Consider the following 20,709-nt stretch of genomic DNA (forward strand, 5'->3'; position numbering starts at 1 on the left):
AGAGACTGTTTTATGTCTGAGTTCTTGAGTACTTGAGAATATCTGCCCTTTCTTATTTGATAAATAATTTGGGTATAAAAATTTTGAGTAAACTTTTCTTTTCCTAGAACTTTGTAGGCATTGTCTTTTGACATTGAATGGTGCTAGGGAGACATCAGAGGGCAGTCTGATTTTTTTCACTTACTGAGTGACTGGTTTTTCTTTTAGAATAGCTGTAAGATTACTTATTTATTTTCTCTCTCCTTCTTTCTCCACTCTATTTATTAAAGCATAACATACATAGGTAAAACTCTATATGGTAAGCTTGTAGCTTAGTGAATTATCACCCTGTATAAACTCAAGCAGCACCTATACGGGTCAAGAAATGGAAAACCCGGGGCACCTGGGTGGCTCAGTGGGTTAAGCCTCTGCCTTCGGCTCAGGTCATGATCCCAGGGTCCTGGGATCAAGCCCCACATCAGGCTCTCTGCTCAGTGGGGAGCCTGCTTCCCCCTCTCTCTGCCGGCCTCTCTGCCTACCCGTGATCTCTGTCTAACAAATAAATGAAACCTTAAAAAAAAAAAAAAAAATTGCTTAGGTCAAAGAATTGTTACTTTAAAAAAAAAAAAAGAAAAAAAAAAAAAAAAAAAAAAAAAAAAAAAGAAATGGAAAACCCACAGCATCTCAGAAGTCCCCCTCAGACCTCCTTCTGATCAAGTGCAAGGCCTTCCTTTCTGCCCCAAGGTAACCACTGTCTTAACTTCCGGTACTGTTACTTAGTGTTGCTGGTTTTGAATTTTATATAACAGGAACCACTCAATATGTATTCTGGCTTCTTCACTTGACATTATTTTGAGATTCATCTGTATTGTTGCAGATTGTTGGATTTTATTCGTTTTCACTGCTCCCAGGATGCACGTTATCCAGCCATCAGTCCCATTTCTCCTTTGAGCTACGTATTTGCTTAAAGCAGAGGCTCTCTCCCTGTGTAGACCTTGCTCCTTGGGAGCCAGCAGTGGAATCAGAGGCTCTCACAGTGCTGCTCCTCTCCGTCCTTCCTCAGGGGGTGAAGATGCTTGTTTGCGTGTCACCCATCAGCTCCTGGGCTGTTGTCTGTGGAACGGGGTGTCTTTGGGGCTGTTCCTTGCTCCCCGTGTCTTCTGGCAGACCCTCCCACTGAAATATCAGCACTTCAAACAAAAGGGGCTTTTAGGACTGTTACAAAAATCTCTACCATGCTTGGATTCTGAGGAGCTATATGTCCGCTACCAATGTTCCCCTCTTTTTGGTTGAAATTTCCCAGAATTCAGCTACTGTTCATCACAATTCGTGATATGAAGTGGTCACATTTTACTGGTTGCACTTAAGAGCTCATTCTCTTTCCTTCCCTGATGAATTTTAAGGAAGATAAATACAGAGAAATGCTTTTCACACCATTCCTGTTAACTGGATGGCTCCTAACTTACCATAGATTTGAATTAGCACGTTTCAAATCTAAGGCTGATCGTGCAGCTTGACCAGTCTGGGAAAACGGTGCTCCTGTGGCTCCCTCCGTGCTGGCGTTCTTCTGTCCTCACCGGCATGGGGCCTCTACCCCTCCGTGTCCAGCCTCCTACCAGCCTGTCTCTAGCCTGTCCTGCTCTAGTTGAGGCTGGTTATCTCAGAAGGATGCTTTAACCAGTGGGGGTAAATTATAGTAGGAGGCCAGCTTTATGTTCCTTTATAAGTTTTTAATATCAGGGAATGGAAACTTATTGTAGGCTGCCTTCAAATAAGAGCTTAATGTTATCATTCATCATCAAATAGCATCTGGAACGTGCCGTTGGAGCTCCTGCTTCTGGGCGTCGCTGAGCTGTAGTGAGGTGCTCTTTTTTCTGCTCTGTGTCCTTTGTCACCAACATGGCAGCCCCCTGAAGATAGAGCTGTAACTTGCCCAAAGGAGCAGTCCTTTGAAAAATGTGCGTAGTGTAATGATTTAACACGGCAGCAATATCTTTGAGGAAGTGTTTTCTCTAAAGGGTGAAAAAAATGCTGGATATTGTATAATTAAAAAAAAATTTAACCCTCAGGTGCGATTGTATCCTTCTCTTTACCACCAACGGTAACCCAGAGTTAAAAACGCCAGTAAGAGTAATGAAATCAGATTGCCGCCACGCACTTGACTTCCCCAGCTCAAATTATGTCAATTAATAGAATAAGCTCCATAGTATTTTACACAAATATATAGTGGTTTGAATTATATACAAGTAGTGTGCTCTTCAGAAAGCTTGATTTTTTTTTTTTTAACCCCCTAACCTCTGTCTTCTGGAATATCATCTGTTTGGCCTTTCTGTAAATGTTAGATGGGCCTGTGTCTTGAAGACGCTTCACTTTATTTATTTATTTATTTTTAAGATTTTATTTATTTGTCAGAGAGAGCAAGAAAGAGCACAAGCAGGGCAGAGGGAGAAGCAGGCTTCCTGCTGAGCAGGGAGCCCGATGTGGGGCTGGATCCCCAGGGCCCTGGGATCATGACCTGAGCTGAAGGCAGACACTTAACGACTGAGCCACCCAGGCATCCCAAAGACACTTAAATTTAATTGTGAATTGTTTTACTTACGAGTTCCACCTTCATGATGTCAGCCTGGCTCATTGTCTCCCCTGAGAATCCAGATTATATCCCCGATGCCCAGGGGCCATTTCCACTTTGCTGTCCCATGGGTCCATCACATCGGCCACACTTGAAATTGCGCTCTTCTCTTCCTGAACCGTGCTGAAGTTGGTGACGACCACTGTTCATGTGTTTGCCACGGAAGAGCCTGGGTATCCGTTCTTATGCTTCCTCAGATCCATTTTCTAGATCATAAGTGCTCATCTTCTTTCTCCTTTAGTGGTAGAGTAGTAGCAATCAGTGTGGTAGTAACAGAGTACATTCCTATTGTATTTGCTGTGTGCCGGCCACGGTTCCGAGAGTCTTACATTTATTAACCGTTCTGATCCCTTTGTAACCCTGTGAGGGAAATGCTTATTTTCCTCATCTTGCAGAGGATGCAGCTGAGATACAGTGAACGTATGTGACTTACCCAGAGTCTAAATGTATTTGGGGTTGGAATGGAAATGTATGGGGAGGGATGAGGATTGCCAGAGCCTTGTTCTTCTGTCGGCGTTATTGGTAAACTGATTGTTTTCCTCCCTATTTCTCTCCCATGTGTGTGGACATGTTGACGTTAAAGAGTTAGTCTTGGATGTAGCCTAATAAATAAAGAATATCCGTAAATCATTCGACTCTTAGTAGTGGGGACAAATTCCCTGGGGACATGGCTTGGGAGGCTGCTAGGGACTCACTGCCACATACCAGAGTACCTCTGTGGCAGAGACTGTTGATTGTTTTGCACAAAACGACTGACTTGGACAGTCCATGGAGGTAGGAGCTGTGACTCTCCCGCTTTAAACCTTCCATTGTTTAACACCCTCCCGCCTCCCCGTGGATAAAGCCGGAGCTCCTCAGCATGACCGTCAGGGCTCCTGAGATCTGGCACCTCCTGCCTGTCTCTCCAAAGCTCCCTGTCTTCCCTGTCCTTGTCATGGTATTTGCTTTTTGCGCCTGGTGATTTCCCCCCTATTCTGGAAATTCCACTAAGATCCAGGGAAGAACCACCCCCCAGAGTCGCTCCTTCATCTCCACTCTGGATGGAGTGCCTGTTGTGTTCTCACGATCTCTGTTGTGTGTATCCATTTGAGCCACAAGACCACAAGCCGTTTGGGGACAGTTTCTTCTTTATCTTGGTGATACAAACTGTACTAAACGAGTGTTCATGAGTGGATAAGTACCTTGATTCATCACAAGCAGATCCATAGGGTAGACTTGGTGCAACTCCAGTTACTTGACTAATAGCCAATAGCAGAACTCGGCCCCACTCCCCATTGCCCCACCAAGATTTACGTGCAAAGCCCTGACCCCCAGGACTGGAGGATGACCTCTAATCCAGTTTGACTGGTGTCTGTAAGAAGAGGAAATTTGGACACACGGACACCAGAGTTGCAGCCCCATAGAAAAAAGACCACATGAGCTCACAGTGAGAAGGTGGCACATCTCGGAACAAGGCCTCGGGAAAAACCAAATCTGCCGGCACCTTAATCTTAGACTCCCAGCCTCCAGAAAGGTTAGAAAATAACCTGCTGTTGCATAAGGCAGCCAGTCTGTGGTGTTTTAGATTGCAGCCCTAGCACACCACTGCGGTGCCATGTAAAATAACTTCCAAAGACCTATGTGATACCTCAAGTCATGTGTCTGCACATGTACGCACATGAAAGAGAATTGTGCTCTTTGGAGTAATTTATTTTTGGAGTAGCAGACTTAATAATAGGAAAAACTCCAGTACAGGACAAAATGTTTAGCCAGAAGCAAAGAAGGTTTGCTGTTGAACCTGAATTAACTGTAAAATTCACAGGACTTTTGAATTCCCTACACGTCCTAGTTGGTGTTATACATACTGTTCTGTATTGTGAAATCAAGATCATCTGTGCAGTTCTGCTACTGTCTGTGCTCGGCGAATCTGTGTATCTGTTTTCTACCTGATTTTTTTTTTTTAAAGATTTTATTTATTTGACAGACAGAGATCACAAGTAGGCAGAAAGGCAGGCAGAGAGAGAGGAGGAGGCAGTCTCCACGATGAGCAGAGAACCTGATGCGGGGCTCAGTCCAAGGACCCTTGGATCATGACCTGAGCCGAAGGCAGAGGCTTTAACCCACTGAGCCACCCAGGCACCCCTGTTTTCTACTTGATTTTTATTTAGTATTTATGTTTGTAGATATATTTCTGAAATATATATATTTATTTGCCGTCTGGAATATTTTATATCTGTTTTATATCACAGCCAAGGTTATGTGCTGTTTTAGGTGTAGTAGGCCATTTTGCACCAACCCCAGCACCCTTCAGAGTGTGTTTACCATTGTCACTATCATTTTTCTTGAAAGGGCAAGAGAGAGGAAGGGGGAAAAATGGGTAAGAAAAAGCAAACAAACTGGTCCTTTCTGACAACCTAGTGTGACACGTAAGGAGCAGACCTTGGCGTGAGTCTCATCGCTGCCATTTGCTGACTCTGTGGAAATGACAGAATCTTCTCCACACCTTATTTTCCTTAACTGGGAGGCCCCTGCTCCATTTTTAGGGGCCTTTGAGATCATGTACAGAAGGCATCTGGGTTAGTCAGTGGTACATAAATAAAGCATTTTCCTCATTTTCAGATTATTTGTTTATTGCTCATGCTGTATAGTTTGTTTTCTCTCTGTGTTGGGGTGAGATGGAATTTTACACGCTGAAGAGGAGACACTGATGATAGCCCACCAGTCAGACACACCTTTAAGAGCTTGCTGCCATGCTCTGAGTCTTCTCTTCTGCTTCCCTTCTGTCTTTCCATGCCCAGATCACTGACATCGCCAGGGTCCGTCACTTCCGTCAGGGCAGCAGAGGGGACGCGTCAGAATCTGTGGTGGGGCTGGGATGAGGTGTAGATAAACAAATGTGTAGTTGCCTTTAAAACTTTGTCCCAAGTCATGAGAAAGGCACCTTCCAGGGAGGCCACCTCTCATCCCATTTGAGAAGTACGTCACCATCCAGCTTAAGACAGCAGGAGGAGAAAAATGCGTAAGATAAAATTCCCATCCTCTTTAATAGGGAGGGACGTGGAAACAGGAACATTCTGGTTATGATTCCAGTGTGGTTACCTGGTGGGAGAACAGACACAGCCGCCATTGCTACGAGCAGATCCTAGCGCCACACAGAGCAAGACTGTTCATATCCCCTTCTAAGTCCATGAATGTACAGTGGAGATGGAGAAACAGACCGAAGGGAAAACACCAAGCAAACAAAATCATAAAATGTAGTAAGTACTATAAAAGAAATAGGCTCTGTGGTAGACAGAGATCACAGGGATCCCATTCTGTGGAGAGGTGCAGGTAGGCTTGTGTGATGAGGTGATGTTGAATGGGTTGCGTTCTGTCAGGAGATACAGGACAAGGCACGCAGGTAGGTTTAGAAACAAGAAAGGCCATGCCACGTTTGGCCGGGGTCATCCCAGGTAAGTCACATGTTGTTGACACAAGGTGATTGTGGACATCCTCTGAAGGATTTTGCACAATAGTGTTTTTAAAGAACAGGTGTTTAAAAATGGCAGGCACCATTCTGACTGCTGTGTGGAGCCTACTTTGTGTATCCTAGACTTGAGCATTTACTATTTATGTCCTGTCCTATTTTAAATTTGCACTCATGAATATGGCTCTTGGTAAAGCCATAGGACACCCTTTGTTTATATCTGTGGATATCAAATTCACTACCAAGCAAAAATTTTTCTCTTGTGAACCTCTCTTTTAGATCTCCAGGTTATGAAGATAAAAATAAAATAATTGCAAATAGTATACAAGAGGTCACATAGTATTTATACTTAAGGTTGTCATTTTGTGTTTTAAACAACTCTTGTCATTGAGAACACATGAATTCTATTTCTCTTTTTTTTCTGGTAACCGTTTTTATGATGATAATGGTTAAGGAGGATCAGAATAGCCTTGACATTTGACGGTAGCAAGCTGGAGTTTTGAGTTTGACCACGCTTTGTAAACCAGTAGCAGTCAGAAGACTCAAAAGTGCCAGTGCCTGGAGTCAAGCCAGGACTTGGCTAATGTGAACTCTATTTTTTGGTAAATAAATTGAATCTCTGAAGCACCTTCACACATTGAAAATGATTTCATATTTGTGTTTGTTGATTGTTTTTTCTCTTGAGTAGAGTATCATAGTACTTTCCTTTTTTGTTGTTTGTTAACTGGTGGCAGTATTTCATATTTTTAACCCAAGACAGTTGGCTTTCCAAAAATACTGGAAACAAATTCATGATGCAGTCATCCTCACCCAAATCCCAAGTTGTGGTGGATCTCCGTTTTTTCTAGGTTATTTATAGTTAATACTTTCTTCGTATGTTAGGAATGGTAAATTGTCTAAGTAGGCCCTGGGGAAGTGGGGTAGGCTTTTTTTTTTTAACTTGACTTGTGGTTATTTTGCTTTCATCTTTCTTAAGCCATATTGTTAAATTTTTTAAAAATACTCATTTGCTTATCTCTTTGGCCTCTGTTTGACTCTAGATTAGCACCAGACACTAAGGTCCTCTTGTTTATATTAGTTTGGGATATTATTTGCCTTATATCACTTACACTGAAAAAAAGTATGTAGTTATGTGTAAAAGTAGAAATTTACTGGTTTTTGTATTTTTTTTCCCCCAACTCTGGTTTTCCTGCTGTAGGATGTAGTGTTTGCTTTTGTTTTATTTCTCAAGTCCTGGGGTAAAGTGAGCGTGTAGTTGGGTGTCCACGTGTATGTGTGTATTTACACTCATGGAAACCCTGTTTTAAGATAGTGTGGTTTTCTTTCCATTGCATCTTGGTTCTGAGCCATTATTGTTAAACTTGAAAATAAGCAGAAGTAAGTTCATCACAACTCATTAAAATGGGTGGTTAGTACACTACCTGAAAAACAGTTGGCGTTTCTTTTAGTGTAAGTTTGAATTCACTGGAAATTAAGTTACAGTTGTTGCAGTTTTTCACGTAGATTTAGCATTTGTGTCACTCACAATTCTTAATTATCTTAGTACATATTTTATATGACATAATATCTGCACTCTTACCATCCACAGCCTCTGCAGAGAGTGTAACGCATGGCACCGAAGTAATAAAAATCTAAGCTCTAGAGTGAGGAGCAAAGCCGAAACAAGCCATTTTTACATATAACTTAAGTTTAGGTTCTGTGTAGTACGTTGATCCCTTACTTAACCTTTAATAAAGTTGGATTCAAGGGTATTTATATATAAATAAAAAATAAAATTAATTTCATTTCATACTTCCATATGAGCAAGTACCTGGTAATATATTACAATGACATTTAAACTTCAGTACTAGTCCTTTTGGCTGAAAAATCGCCATACTTTTTTTTTTTTTTTAAAGCAACTTTTTGAGGTTAGCCTTCAAAAGACAAGTTGTTCCATTTTGAGAGGGTCATTAAGATTATTATTATTAAGAAGATGGGTTCATATTCACACTGATTGAATCAGTCTGTATTTGTTTGGCCTTTTATCTCCTAGAAAGTTATCTAAGAAGTCATTTCCTCTTTTCATATGACTTGGAAAATAAAATTAGATAGAAGTCTAGATAAGCTTAAGACTCCATTTCACAAACCCCTCACACCATCCAAACTTCCCTTAATGGGCTCTGGAGTTGTACATACATCTTGATTTGATCTGCTTCTATCTAAATAATGTTAGAACATTTGTAACACATGCAATCTCAAAGTACCATTTCAGATGTTGCTTGACAAGGGTGAATAGGGACATACGTGTCTCTATTAATGCTGCCTGTTAAAAGTACTCTCTCTGGGGCCCCTGGGTGGTTCAGTGGGTTAAGCCTCTTGCCTTCATCTCAGGTCATGATCTCAGGGTCCTGGGATCGAACCCCGCATCCGGCTCTCTGCTCAGCGGGGATCCTGCTTCCCCCTCTCTCTCTGCCTACTTGTGGTCTCTGTCTTTCAAATAAATAAATAAAATCTTTAAAAAAATAATAAATAAAAGTCCTCAGTCTGTCCTGTTAATGAAAGTGTATGAGCCTGTTGCGTTACTCTGCCAGGGTGTTTTCATAGGAAAAGAAAATACCTGGCGGCAACTAGGCTTTCAGCCCTTAAGATAATGTTTCTGATGATAGAATTCTGGACCCACGAGGGAGGTAAAGGGGTGTATTTCTGCACGTGCCTTCCCAGGGCTCTTTAAACTTTGTCAAGTTACTGATTGTTCCAACACTGCCTCACTCAGTACCTTTTCACGGTAGGAGGAGATGCGTGTCCTGTCCTGGAAAGACCAAGGACTTTGCAAGAACCAGATAAATTGGCCTTTGAATCCCAGCTCTGCCTTGTACCAGTTGGATGACCTTAACCTCCCTGAGTGTTAGTGGTTGTTTTTTTGTTTGTTTAAATATTTTATTTATCAGAGAGAGAGAGAGATCATGAGCAGGGGGAAGGGTAGGGAGAGAAGCAGATTCCCCGCTGAGCAGGGAACCCACTACAGGACTTGATGCCAGGACCCTAGGCTCATGATCTGAGCTGAAGGCAGATGCTTAACTGACTGAGCCACCCAGCCACCATAGTGGTCGCTTTTTTAAAATGAGTTGATAATACTTTCCATGCAGGATTGTAGTGACTGCTTAGAGTAATGTGTACAAAGCTCAAAGCTCCTGGAGTGACATCTGATGCGCCTGGTATGTGGTACATGCTTGGCAAATAATAGCAATTATAATTACAATGGCAAAGATGATGGTAGTGGTAAGCATTCATTGATTTGTGGGGCTTTTTTTTTTATATATCTTCAGTAAAACTAGTAATAATATCTAAAAGTTCAACAGATTTCAATACTCAGTTCAGCTTTTTTTGCTTTCTTTAAAATTTGAAAAACCTTCTATCAACATAGTCATTCACTATTTCTGTACCTTAGGGCTCTCCTTGATGCGTGTAATCTTAATCCTCGTCACCTGTTTAACCCATCCCCCACCCACCTCCCCTCCAGTAACCATTCGTTCGTTCTGTATGGTTAAAAGTTGGCTTTTTGGGGGCGCCTGGGTGGCTCAGTGGGTTAAAGCATCTGCCTTCGGCTCAGGTCATGATCCCAGGGTCCTGGGATCGAGCCCGCATCGGGCTCTCTGCCCAGCAGGGAACCTGCTTCCTCCTCTCTCTCCCTGCCTGCCTCTCTGACTATTTGTGATCTCTATCAAATTAAAAAAAAAAAAAAAAAAAAAAAAAAAAGTTGGCTTTTTGGTTGGCCTCTGTTTTTCTTTGTTCTTTTTGTTTCTTTTCTTTTCTTTTGTTTCTTAAATTCCACATGTGAGTGAATCATATGGTATTTGTCCTCTGACTTATTTCACTTAGCATTATACTGTCTGGCTCCATCCATGTTAGTTTAAATGTCAAGATTTCATTCTTTTTTATGTGTTTATATATATTTATCCATTTTTTTATACATACACACACACACACACATATACGCCACATCTTTTTTATCCACTCATCTGTTGGAGGACACTTAGGATGCTTTGACTGTTTATCTTGACTGTTTATCTTGACTGTTAAAAATAAGTGTTTTAGTATTCTTTGGGTAAATACCCAGTACCATGATTAGGGGATCATAGCGTAGTTCTATTTTAACTTTTTGAGGAACCTCCATACTGTTTTCCTCAGTGGCACACCAGTTTGCATCCCCAAAAACAATGCATTAGGGTTCCTTTTTCTGCACGTCCCCGCCAACAACCTGTCATTCCCTGTGTCTCCCAACTCTTACTAAATCTAAAATCCGCAAGTTTTAACAAGGCCTCCAGGAAAGTTTGATGCACACTCAAGTTTGAGAACTACTGCTTTAGAAAATCTGAGAAACACACAAAATCTTGATCCCCACCCCCATTCAGAAATGACGGTTAGGATTCTGAGTGTATTTCCTTCCTGTCTTGTCTCCATTCTTATGTGTACCTACTTAGCTGTATTTTTTTTCTATTCTTTTTCCTTTGTATACATGTGAATACTTACGCTTTTTTTTTAAAAAATGCCATAGTATGAATTTTATAACCTGTTGTGTTCAGCTCAATATGAAGTCATGACCGTTACCCTGTGTCATTAAATTTTATTTGAAAATATTTTTAATCATTTGGCTACATAATGTGAGTACTTATAATTTATTAACCAACCCTGTAGACATTTGAGTTCTTTGCAGATGTTGAGGAGGAACAAAAGCAACACTGAATTGAAAATTTGTATTCATAAATCATTGGGATAACTGTGATCATTTCCTTAACATAAATTTATTACCAGGACGGAATTACTGGGTCAAACAGGATGAACATTTTTATAGCTCTTAATATATATTGCCAAATTACTTTTCTGTAAAGAGGTGCCATCTTGTTCTCATAGACACATGGCTGGAAGTGTCTAATCCTCGAACCTCGGCCATCCTGGGAATTACAGTCCTTTTGAATATGTACCAATTTGATAAGAGGTTGTTTACGAACTGCAAGTGAACAGGATATAATCTGATGTCTTCTGTCTAGTCTTTGCATTCACTTACACTTCTGTGTTCAAAAGCATGAATGGGAGATACTGTCTTGGATTTTCTCTCTTACATGTTGAGGATGTTCATTTAGAAAGTTTACTTCGCTTAAACGCCTGCCCCTTACTTCTTAAGCCTCCATATGTTTCATTGAAAGGGAGTTGCAGTTCTTCTGAAGGTGTGCTGGGCAGCAAAAGGAAATGGGCACCGTGGTTGTGATGGTGAGTCCCATGTACCTTGGGCTTTAAGGAGGGTCTAAGGGCTAGAGGGCCTTCCAGGAAGAGAACAACAAATTGTTTCCATCTGTAGCAGCACAAATCAGTTACATAATGATATTATTAAAGCTTGTTGTTGAAGGAACCTGAGATAGAATGTTAAGTAAATGCTACACTGGCTGAAAAAAAAATACTTTAAAATCAGAACAGTGGCCATTCTGTATAGGTGTCTTTTACACAGCTCTGGTGAGGGCTGGTTTGTGATACCTTTCTCAATCCTATGAAAAGTTTTGATATTGAAACTTAATCTTTGAACATACGTTTATTTTGGTTTGTTGCATTAATCAGTAACTTCTCCTGGAGTCTCCAGGGGGACTTAAGCTCCCTTGGTGTTGACATTTCCAGCTTCCCAGGTGGTCAGAAGGATGTCCTGAACCAGGGAACTTGAGAGGCTGAGGGTGGGGAGGACAGTGAATGTCCCAGGACACTCTGGGAACTGATGCCAGGAGGGTGCCCCAGGCTGCGGCCATGTAGGGATCTTTCAGTCTTCCAGGAAGTGAAATCAGTGTCCCTAAAGTTGAACTTAACCCTTTTTCTGATCCCAGACCTTTGAGAAGCTTATGAACAGGGCCCCTTCTTCATAAGAGGGTCACCATGTACATGATACTCACTGTGCATTCAGTTTTGGGAGGTTATCAATTCCTTGAGCAAACCTGTTTTAGGCAAATTGCTTTGAAGTGTACATTTTCAGTGCTTTGCAGACTTCACTTAAAATACTAATAATGAGAGGGGCGCCTGGGTGGCTCAGTGGGTTAAAGCCTCTGCCTTCGGCTCAGGACTTGATCCCAGGGTCCTGGGATCGAGCCCGGCGTTGGGCTCTCTGCTCAGCAGGGAGCCTGCTTCCCTTCGTCTCTCTATGCCTGCCTCTCTGCCTACTTGTGATCTCTGTCAAATAAATAAATAAATAAAAATCTTAAAAAAAATACTGGTAATGAGAAGAGTATTTTATGTTTATATAGTGACTTCCAGTTTACAGAACCATTTTATAAACTTTTTGACTGCTGTCCAGAGTCCTGTCAGTTGGTACTATTATCCCCGCACGGCAGCCAAGGAAACCTAAGCTCAGGAAAAAAGAAAAACAAACAAACAAAAAAACCAAAAACACAAAGATTTACTCAAAGGATCTGGGTCAAAGTTTTTGAATGTTAGTCAGGATCGGGGCCAGGTCTTCTGGCCAGATCTCCTGAGCTTTTGTCTACACTTGATAGCATTATATAATATAATCTTGCTGCCAAGCAAAAATGATGTTACCTCTCCCATTTGAAAGAATGTTTGGGAAATGCCGTGTGAACAGCAGGTTTAAAACATGAATTATCTATTTAACATCCATTGAAGGAGACACGCAAGATGGGAGCAACTATGGGGGCGCACATGGGGTTGCCTCTGCTCTGCTGGCGGGTACATCTGTTTACATGTGACTGAGGGCCCCTTGTTTCTGTGGGACCCTGGAGCACAGACATCAAATGTCCAAGAAGAACATCAGAGGGAAACGTGTGTAAAATGCTATTTTTCTTCATTGCGAAAAGGGCTTCTGAACCCTTTACCACAGGCATACACATAAATCCGATGCTGCTTTCTTTGGAGCCACTTGGCAGGGTATTATTTTTATTCTTTTTTTAATTTAAATTGTACTCTCCCCCCTGACTAGATCGGAAGGGCAACTGTTAGTTTAAGTAAGTATCCTAAAGCAGCAGTGCTTTGGGTGTAATGAATGACCAGAAAGCCTATTCTAAGAATGTGATGCCAGAAAGGCTAAGCAGACAATCGCCAAGATGACAGGGTGGTCTCGATTTCCCCTCGGAATCCTTGAGAGCTGTCCTGAGACGTCCCAGCTTACTGTGATTGCATTGATGATGTGCAGAAGGGGAAACCGCTCCAGACCTAGATGCTCAGTCCGGCTCAGGCTTCCCAGACCATCCTCTCTAAAGCTTGGTGTTCACTGCAGTAGGATGATGCTGTATTTTAAAATAAGATACCCTCCTTGGTGCTAATTAAGGGGCCTCATGTGTTTAGTTTTTTAAAAAGATTTTGTTTATTTCACAGAGAGAGAGAGATCACAGTAGGCAGAGAGGCAGGCAGAGGGGGGGTGAAGCAGGCTCCCTGCCGAGCAGAGAGCCTGATGCAGGGCTCGATCCCAGGACCCTGGGATCATGACTTGAGCCAAGGGCAGACTCTTAACCCACTGAGCCACCCAGGTGTCCTAATGGGCCTCATGTATTTTGAATTTGTTTTTGGCCTTTCCTTGCAGCCCACTTTATTCTTTTTTAATTATAAAAATCATCCCTACTTGCAAGCACATGGAATTCTCAAAAGACAAAATGAAGAGTTTAACCCTTTGTTCTGCTGGTCCAAATCCCTGTCCTGCCTTAACTTCCCTCTTTGAGGAAACCCACGTTAATGATTTGATGTGTCTTCTTCGCTTTCTTTCTCACATAAACATTTACTCATGCATATATATGTTATTTTTTTTTTCAAAAATTAAATCATAACTTAGAATACACCTTTTTTTTTTAATTACACTGTAGACCTCTCTCTAGGTCAATGTATGCAAAAAAAATCTATTCTGTTCGTGTTGATAACTGTAGGGCTGGAATATTATTCTCCTTCTTACCTGTGGGTGAACATTCTGTTTGTTCACAGTGTGTTATTACTACAAACATTTACTCTTACAATGTCAGCATTATTTTATGATCCTTACGATCCTTTTCCACCCAGTGAAGTGAGAAGGTAGGAACCTCCCATCTTCCATTCTTAGCTGTAATCATGTTCTTCCGTAATTAGCGGTCTATATGTAGTAAAAAGAATTATAAAGATCTATGTGTAGGCTCTCTTTTTTATGTATGGAGCAGCCCTAAACCACAGCCTTTATTCTGTGCTGGAGTCATTTGTGGTTGCTTCTGTGTGTGCACTCGCTGAGGAACAGAGGTGATCTTTCAGCTGTCGTAGTATCCCATCTAGATCCCTTCCACAGAAAATCAATTACCTGCGTTTGGGCAAATCCAGTACACTAATGATAGACTACCCAATCAGCCATGGTTTGCTAGTTTTACCTTGTTAGACCATGGCCTTAGATTTCTGTGAGCGAGCCCCTGGCTTTGAGAGTGCCTTAATTTAGAAAGAACTCTATTTTGGAATTAGGAAGGGAGGGAATGCTGCTCTGATGATGTGAGAAATTTGCCCAGATCCTCTGGATTGCTTAGTATATGACAACTAATGTTTACTGGCCACATGGTTCAGGATTTGGAGTACTCGGGAAGAATTCTTAAACAGGGTGATTATGAAAATAACCAATTTCCATGAGTGAAAATGACCACGTTTATTAATGGGGCCGCCATTGCCTATTGCATTCGATCCCATTTATAACCAGCAAGGAGAACGATTGTTTTGCATGATTTAGTGTTTACAAAATTACGGTCACACCACAAAGCTTACGATACTAGAGGCTCTGGAAGGAAGCATATGTGGTCCTTTTGCAGGTAATAAAATGGAAAATCCAATTTGCAATCGCAGAATATGGCTCTGAGTGATATATGATCTTCATAGCAGCATCGGTCAGGGGGTCACCGCTAATCACAGTGCCAGCTGCCTTCCCCTGTGGCCTGGGCCTCCCCACTGAAGATGGAGCAGAGTGAATCTGTCTGAGAGCCATCCAGCGTGTCTGTAGATGCACCACTTTCTAGCTTATTAGATCCTCTTTGTCACAGTGCTTAATCCTGCTGCCTGATCCTTGTTAGAACACCACCAGCGCGCCGCTCGGGCTTCTAATCAAGGAGCTGGGTGAGGGCGCCTAACTAGACGCACTGAAGCGTGCGGCAGTGAGGGGGGACTGTGCCTTGACTGACAGCGGGCCGGGATGCTTCCCGCATGTTATTACTTAAAAGGGAACCTACCTCCGACAGCTGACAGATGAGCTCTGCCGTGGCAAGGGTAACTTGTTGCCGGTCTTATATGAGGCGGGTGTCATCTTTTCACACAGTATCACGGCCTGGCTTTACTCTGATTATACAACCCCCTTCTGAAATGGCTGCATCCTGGCCCGGCGCGCCGCCAGGTAAGGAGTCCGGAGACACAGAGCTGGCTGGCGGGGGTGGGGATTAGGGCTGCGCGGAGGCAAGTACCGAACTCGCCGAGGATGATGTGAAGTTGAAAGGCAAAGTAAGCACGTCCTATTGGGCGGAGCCCGGTTATCACTCTGAAGAGTCGGTCCATGCCCGCCTGGCTCGTGCCACGTCCATCTCTGTCACCTGCAAGAGTTGCCTGCTGTAAGATTGGCCGTGGATGCTAAACAGGGTTTTCAGGGGTCTTTGTTACAAAAACACAGCTTTGACTGCAGAGCTGTCATTTGGGGGGTTTCTGCCCCAGGGGACCTGGATCTCTCTTCTCTAGTGACCTCCCAGTCCCCAGAACCCCAGGGAAGACCCGGGCATCTGATTCAGTAGCGTCATTCCATACCCAATGGGGGTGGGGGAAGGTAACCCAGTCCCCCACCCCCTCCAGCTGGAGTGCACAGATGAGTGTGAAGGGAGAGAAACAGAAGTGCTCCTGAAGATCCATCCCATGGTCCTTTGTGTACCCCGGCTCTCGCACTCCTTTTCCCCAAAGGGTATGTGTCTAGCCCACATCCAGTGTCTCCTGCATGCTCTGCTTAGCCGACGTCCTTAGCAGTCCTCTCTGCCTCTTCTGTCTCCTTTGACAGCACTTAAATAGAGACATTGCTAGGGATTGACGGATCTCCGGGGGGTCAGAGGCTTCAAACAAAAGGGCCCAGAGAACACGGCTGACCTTTCTTGGCATTATTCCCCGAGCTCTGTCTTCCATGTGTGGCAGTCAGGGAGCATGGAACTTCAGTACGTGATTTTCAGAGGATTACCACTAAAAAGGCTGCAGGCTTCACAAGAGGCTGTTAATAAGTTAACAAGAGGCCGTGTACATTCCCAAGTGGGTATGTAGGTAGTAGGTGGTAGAAAGCAGGCGCGGCTTTCCCATTGAAATATGCACTTGGACCTCACGTTCAAAGCTGATCCATTACATTTGCTTTGCTTATCTCTACCTGTATTTTTACATTCTTGGGACAACCCTTGGACCTTGGTGGAAGGGAGCTTGTGATACAGCCCAGGAAGGAAGAGAGTTCCCTTTATCTCGCTGTCCCATGGACATCGTCCCTGAGCAAATTTAAAATAACGGCATTGCCTGCTAGGGGTGTAGGGGGTGGTGGGGTCCTTCCTTGAGCCTTTCCCTGGTCCATGGTGCTCTCACACTGACCCAGGGCCCTGAAAATACAGCATGGTGAGAAGTGCTCAGTGCTCCTACTTCCCTCCCCTCCTCCCCCAACTCTTCTTCCACAAACATAGTGTCCCTGTGATCCCAGTCTGAACCAAAGGTTAAGAGGAAAGCAATCCAGTTGAGTTAATCTGTGCTAGTGTATGAACGATGGGGAGTCCTTGATGTTCATCGGATCAAATTATACCCTTGAGAAATTCAGACTCTCTTCCTCAGTAGGGTTAACAATTTTGGGGAACAGGGAGGAAAGATCTTTAGGTCAGAGTAGACGCTAACAAGTACATCCCTTTGCTCAGGAATTGCTTTGCTTCCTTATGCAGTTTGTGCTTTTCATGACTTCTCTTCTTTGCTTAGCCACTTTGGAGTACATATATTTTTTCCAAATGTCTCTGTTATTTTTTTTTTTCATAGTCGATTTCATGCTGATGTCAGTGGGCACGCCTTAGAGGCGGGAAGATACATAAGCACATGTTGTTTATTAGGTCAGTGTTTTAAGAGAGGTGTTCATCTTCTAGTGCCTCTACCCCCAACTTAGTGATTTGCTATACCATGGTTACTGATGTCTGGCTTGTGACCCTTTCCCTCAATGACTGCACTTGCTAAGAACCGCAGGAAACCTATTCTGTGTGCATTTAACACAGGACACTTAAGAAATACAGATTTTTTTTTGGAGTAATTTTTACATGGAAAATTTTTTTCAGACATTGTATTCGTTTTTAGGAAAAGTGGAAGCTGGGGGAAAAAAATAAAGAGAATGATACAGAAGAGGACGAGGGCATAGAGTATAGCAAAAGAGATCCTAAAAGAAGATAAGAATTACAGAGGAATTGAAATGAGAGATCATTCTTATTCTTGAAAAGCTAAAAGCCCTCCCCAAATGAAGATAAAAATAAACAAATAGCCCACTGCCTATAAGGTCACAACTGAAGTAAGATACCCAGCTCAGCAGAGAATTTCTGCAGCTTGGATTTTCATTTGCCCTAGGCTGTTTTCTGACTCATGGTTTAGAGAATAAAACCCATTAATTTACCAAATGATTTAGTATCTGACTAATGATGTTTAACCATTAAGATAAGGAAATTGACAATATTGATAATCTTGGAGAGAAATTTATCTGCTAATTTTTGTACTTAACACCGACAGATTCTAAGTAGCTTTGGAAAGATCATGATGAATTACTCACTGGTAATATTTGATAGTATTAATTTTCTTTAAAAGCGTTTTATTAAATTGTAATCACTTTTATATTGGTCTTTTTTTTCTGAATAGTACAAGTTCATCTAACAAGACAGATTGAAAATCTGCGTTCTTTTAGGAAGAAATATTACATTATCTTCCCAGTAAAAATGTTCGTTCCTTTCTAAAGCCTAGATCAGCTGAGAAATTATGTGCTTCATGGCATACCTGCTCCCAGAGTGTGTCCTCCTTATCTTGAGTTATCAGTTATGACTAAATTGGCAAGTAGATTTTCAAAACAGGACAAACATGGTACTTTGGATGTGTCTTGGGAAGAATGGTTGCTGGGTGTCTATGTTTATATAGCCTTGGCCTCCAGACTGGGAGTCTGAAAATGAACTTCCTCAGTAGCGCTTATAGGGAAAGGCCTTTGGTGAGACCCCCCACCCCCCGCCAGATAAACTGCATACATCTCTGGTCCATAACTGCCCTGTACCTGTCTCTTGTGTAGGCAAGTGTGTGATGAGATGCTCTTTCACATGTAGCCTTTTCCATTTTTTAGTATACCAAGCAAACAAAAAAGGCAACCAATTACTAACAGATGATACTCAGATGGGTGGCGCTTACTGGGTTTTTTATGCTGCCTTACTTAACCCATCCTTGGTTGATCTAGGAGATGTAACCTAATAGTTTCCCCAGACATTCTAGAAAGAATACGAGATTTAGAGTCAAAGCCTTGGGTTCAAATCCCCATTCTTAAGTTTTCAGAGCTTAGACATGTTATTTAATTTTGTCATGTTTCCATTCCATTTCTTCATCTATAAAGTGCTGTCAGTGACTGAGCTTAGGGGTTGCTGGAGAATCAAATGAAGAAATGCTCCCCCCACACACAATCGGTCAGCCTTTAAATTTCTTATTTATTTATTTATTAACATATAATGTATTATTAGCCCCAGGGGTACAGGTCTGTGAATCGTCAGGCACACACATTTCACAGCACTCACCGTAGCACATACCCTCCCCTATGCCCATAACCCAGCCACCCTGTCCCTCTTCCCCTACCCCCTAGCAACCCTCAGTTTTTTTGTGAGATTAAGAGTCTCTTATGGTTTGTCTCCCTCCCCATCCCATGTTGCTTCATTTTTTTCTTTCCTTACCCCCCAGGCCCCCAACTCTGCTTCTCAGATTCCTCATATTAGGGAGATCATATGATAATTATCTTTCTCTGATTGACTTATTTCGCTTAGCATAATACCCTCTAGTTCCATCCACGTTGTCGCAAATGGCAAGATTTCATGTTTTGATGGCTGCATGGTATTCCATCATATATATATACACCACGTCTTCTTTATCCATTCATCTGTTGATGGACATCTGGGCTCTTTCCATAGTTTGGCTGTTGTGGACATTGCTGCTATAAACATTCAGGGGCACATGCTTTTTAAAGGTAATAGGTCAACTAATAAGGACAGTACAGATGTGAATTTCTAGCATGACCATGTCAGTGAGATTTGTTTAGTGCTGATTCTTTGATGTGCTTATGGTACTTGAGGAATGCAATAATAATTTTACCTGGACAGCATTCTTCCTTCCCTCATATTCTACTTTGATGAATAGTGGTGTTGATTGGATTGGGTTTAGATCACGTTGGACAAATGGTGATGCGCAGTGTCAAGTAAGATTTCAGAAAGTTCTGATATGACTGTTTCTTTCAGTTGTGTATGGGCTGTTTTTTGTTTTTTGGTTTTCTTTTCCTCTGTAACAAATACCTAGAAAATAAAGCATATGCTGCATTTACAAGAACTTCCAGGTTTACTTCCTTTCTACCTTGACCCCCCAACTTCCTTTCTTCCTCCCTCTCTCCCTTCCTAATTTCTTGGGGCAGCGTACTAGGACTAACATTGCTTTCATACCACTGAGGACTTGAAATAACACATTTTTTAAAAATAAAATCAAATGATCCAAGAAATATTTGGTGTTGTGCCTTGGTTATTAGGTAGTACTTCTTAGATCTGATTTGTGTTGGATGAAATGAACTTCACCTTTTCCTCTTTCCTTCCATCATTGCAGGAAACTTGGATTTAACTGGTCAGAAGCAAGTGTTCAAAGCAGAGAACAATCCCTGGGTGACCCCAATTGCTGACCAGTTCCAGCTTGGCGTGTCCCATGTTTTTGAATATATCCGTTCTGAGACGTACAAGTAGTAAGTAGACTGTGATTCTTGAAAATAATAGGTTGTCGTTTTATAGTATTTCTAATTACACCATTTTAAAAAATTAACATATGATGTTATCGTATTGGTAGCAGTTAGCTTACAGTATTTTTAAATGTTTTATTAATAACCACATGTAATTTTCTCTTTTTTTTATGGATGATTTTAATTGACATTTTCAAAGGGAATTTATACCAAATTTGTTAAAAAAATGTTTTAAGGTATTAGTTGAATATTCAAGGCACTAACGAAATTCACCAGACACAGTAAGATCAGCATATATTTTTTTCTCCTTTGAACGCAAAGAATAACAAATGTTATGAACAAAATTGTTAAGCAGTTTATTTATAGAATCAGGAGAAACTACTAGGGGAGCATCATTCTATTCTTCAGAAGCTCTTACTCTAGCAAGATGGTAATCTCTCTAAGAGAAAAAGAAGGGGCAGAAAAAGAGGAAAAGGAATACGCTCGTTTATGCCATAGCATCAGAATCCCTCAAGTCCTTGCCCTGGGTCAAGGGCAGCTTGTTGGGAGCCAGGCCCCCAAACCTTACTGTCTACATCTGGTTCTTCCTCATTGTGTCCAGGTGGGCAGGAATTCTTGCACATCTCCTTGCTCTGTTGTTGTATCTTCTGACATTATTTTCCCCTCATCCTACCCCACCCTCAACTGAAGGGATCATTGTTT

At 42.0% G+C, this 20,709-nt stretch overlaps 1 protein-coding gene across 3 annotated transcripts in view; it reads left to right on the plus strand.

Moving 5' to 3' along the window:
• Positions 1-20,709, plus strand: part of RSU1 (Ras suppressor protein 1) — a 186,130-nt gene that overhangs the window by 83,257 nt on the left and 82,164 nt on the right. For 2 of the 3 annotated variants that reach the window (XM_032880906.1, XM_032880905.1), the window contains one exon: positions 19,881-20,013. The exons of the other annotated variant lie outside the window; for it this stretch is intronic. In XM_032880906.1, coding sequence (XP_032736797.1) covers positions 19,881-20,013 — 133 coding nt within the window. The remainder of the gene's footprint in view (positions 1-19,880; positions 20,014-20,709) is intronic. 3 annotated transcript variants of the gene reach the window in all.

Source organism: Lontra canadensis, unplaced genomic scaffold, assembly GCF_010015895.1.
Source record: "Lontra canadensis isolate GAN:19392208 unplaced genomic scaffold, GSC_riverotter_1.0 scaffold72, whole genome shotgun sequence".
NCBI classification, from domain to species: Eukaryota; Metazoa; Chordata; class Mammalia; order Carnivora; family Mustelidae; genus Lontra; species Lontra canadensis.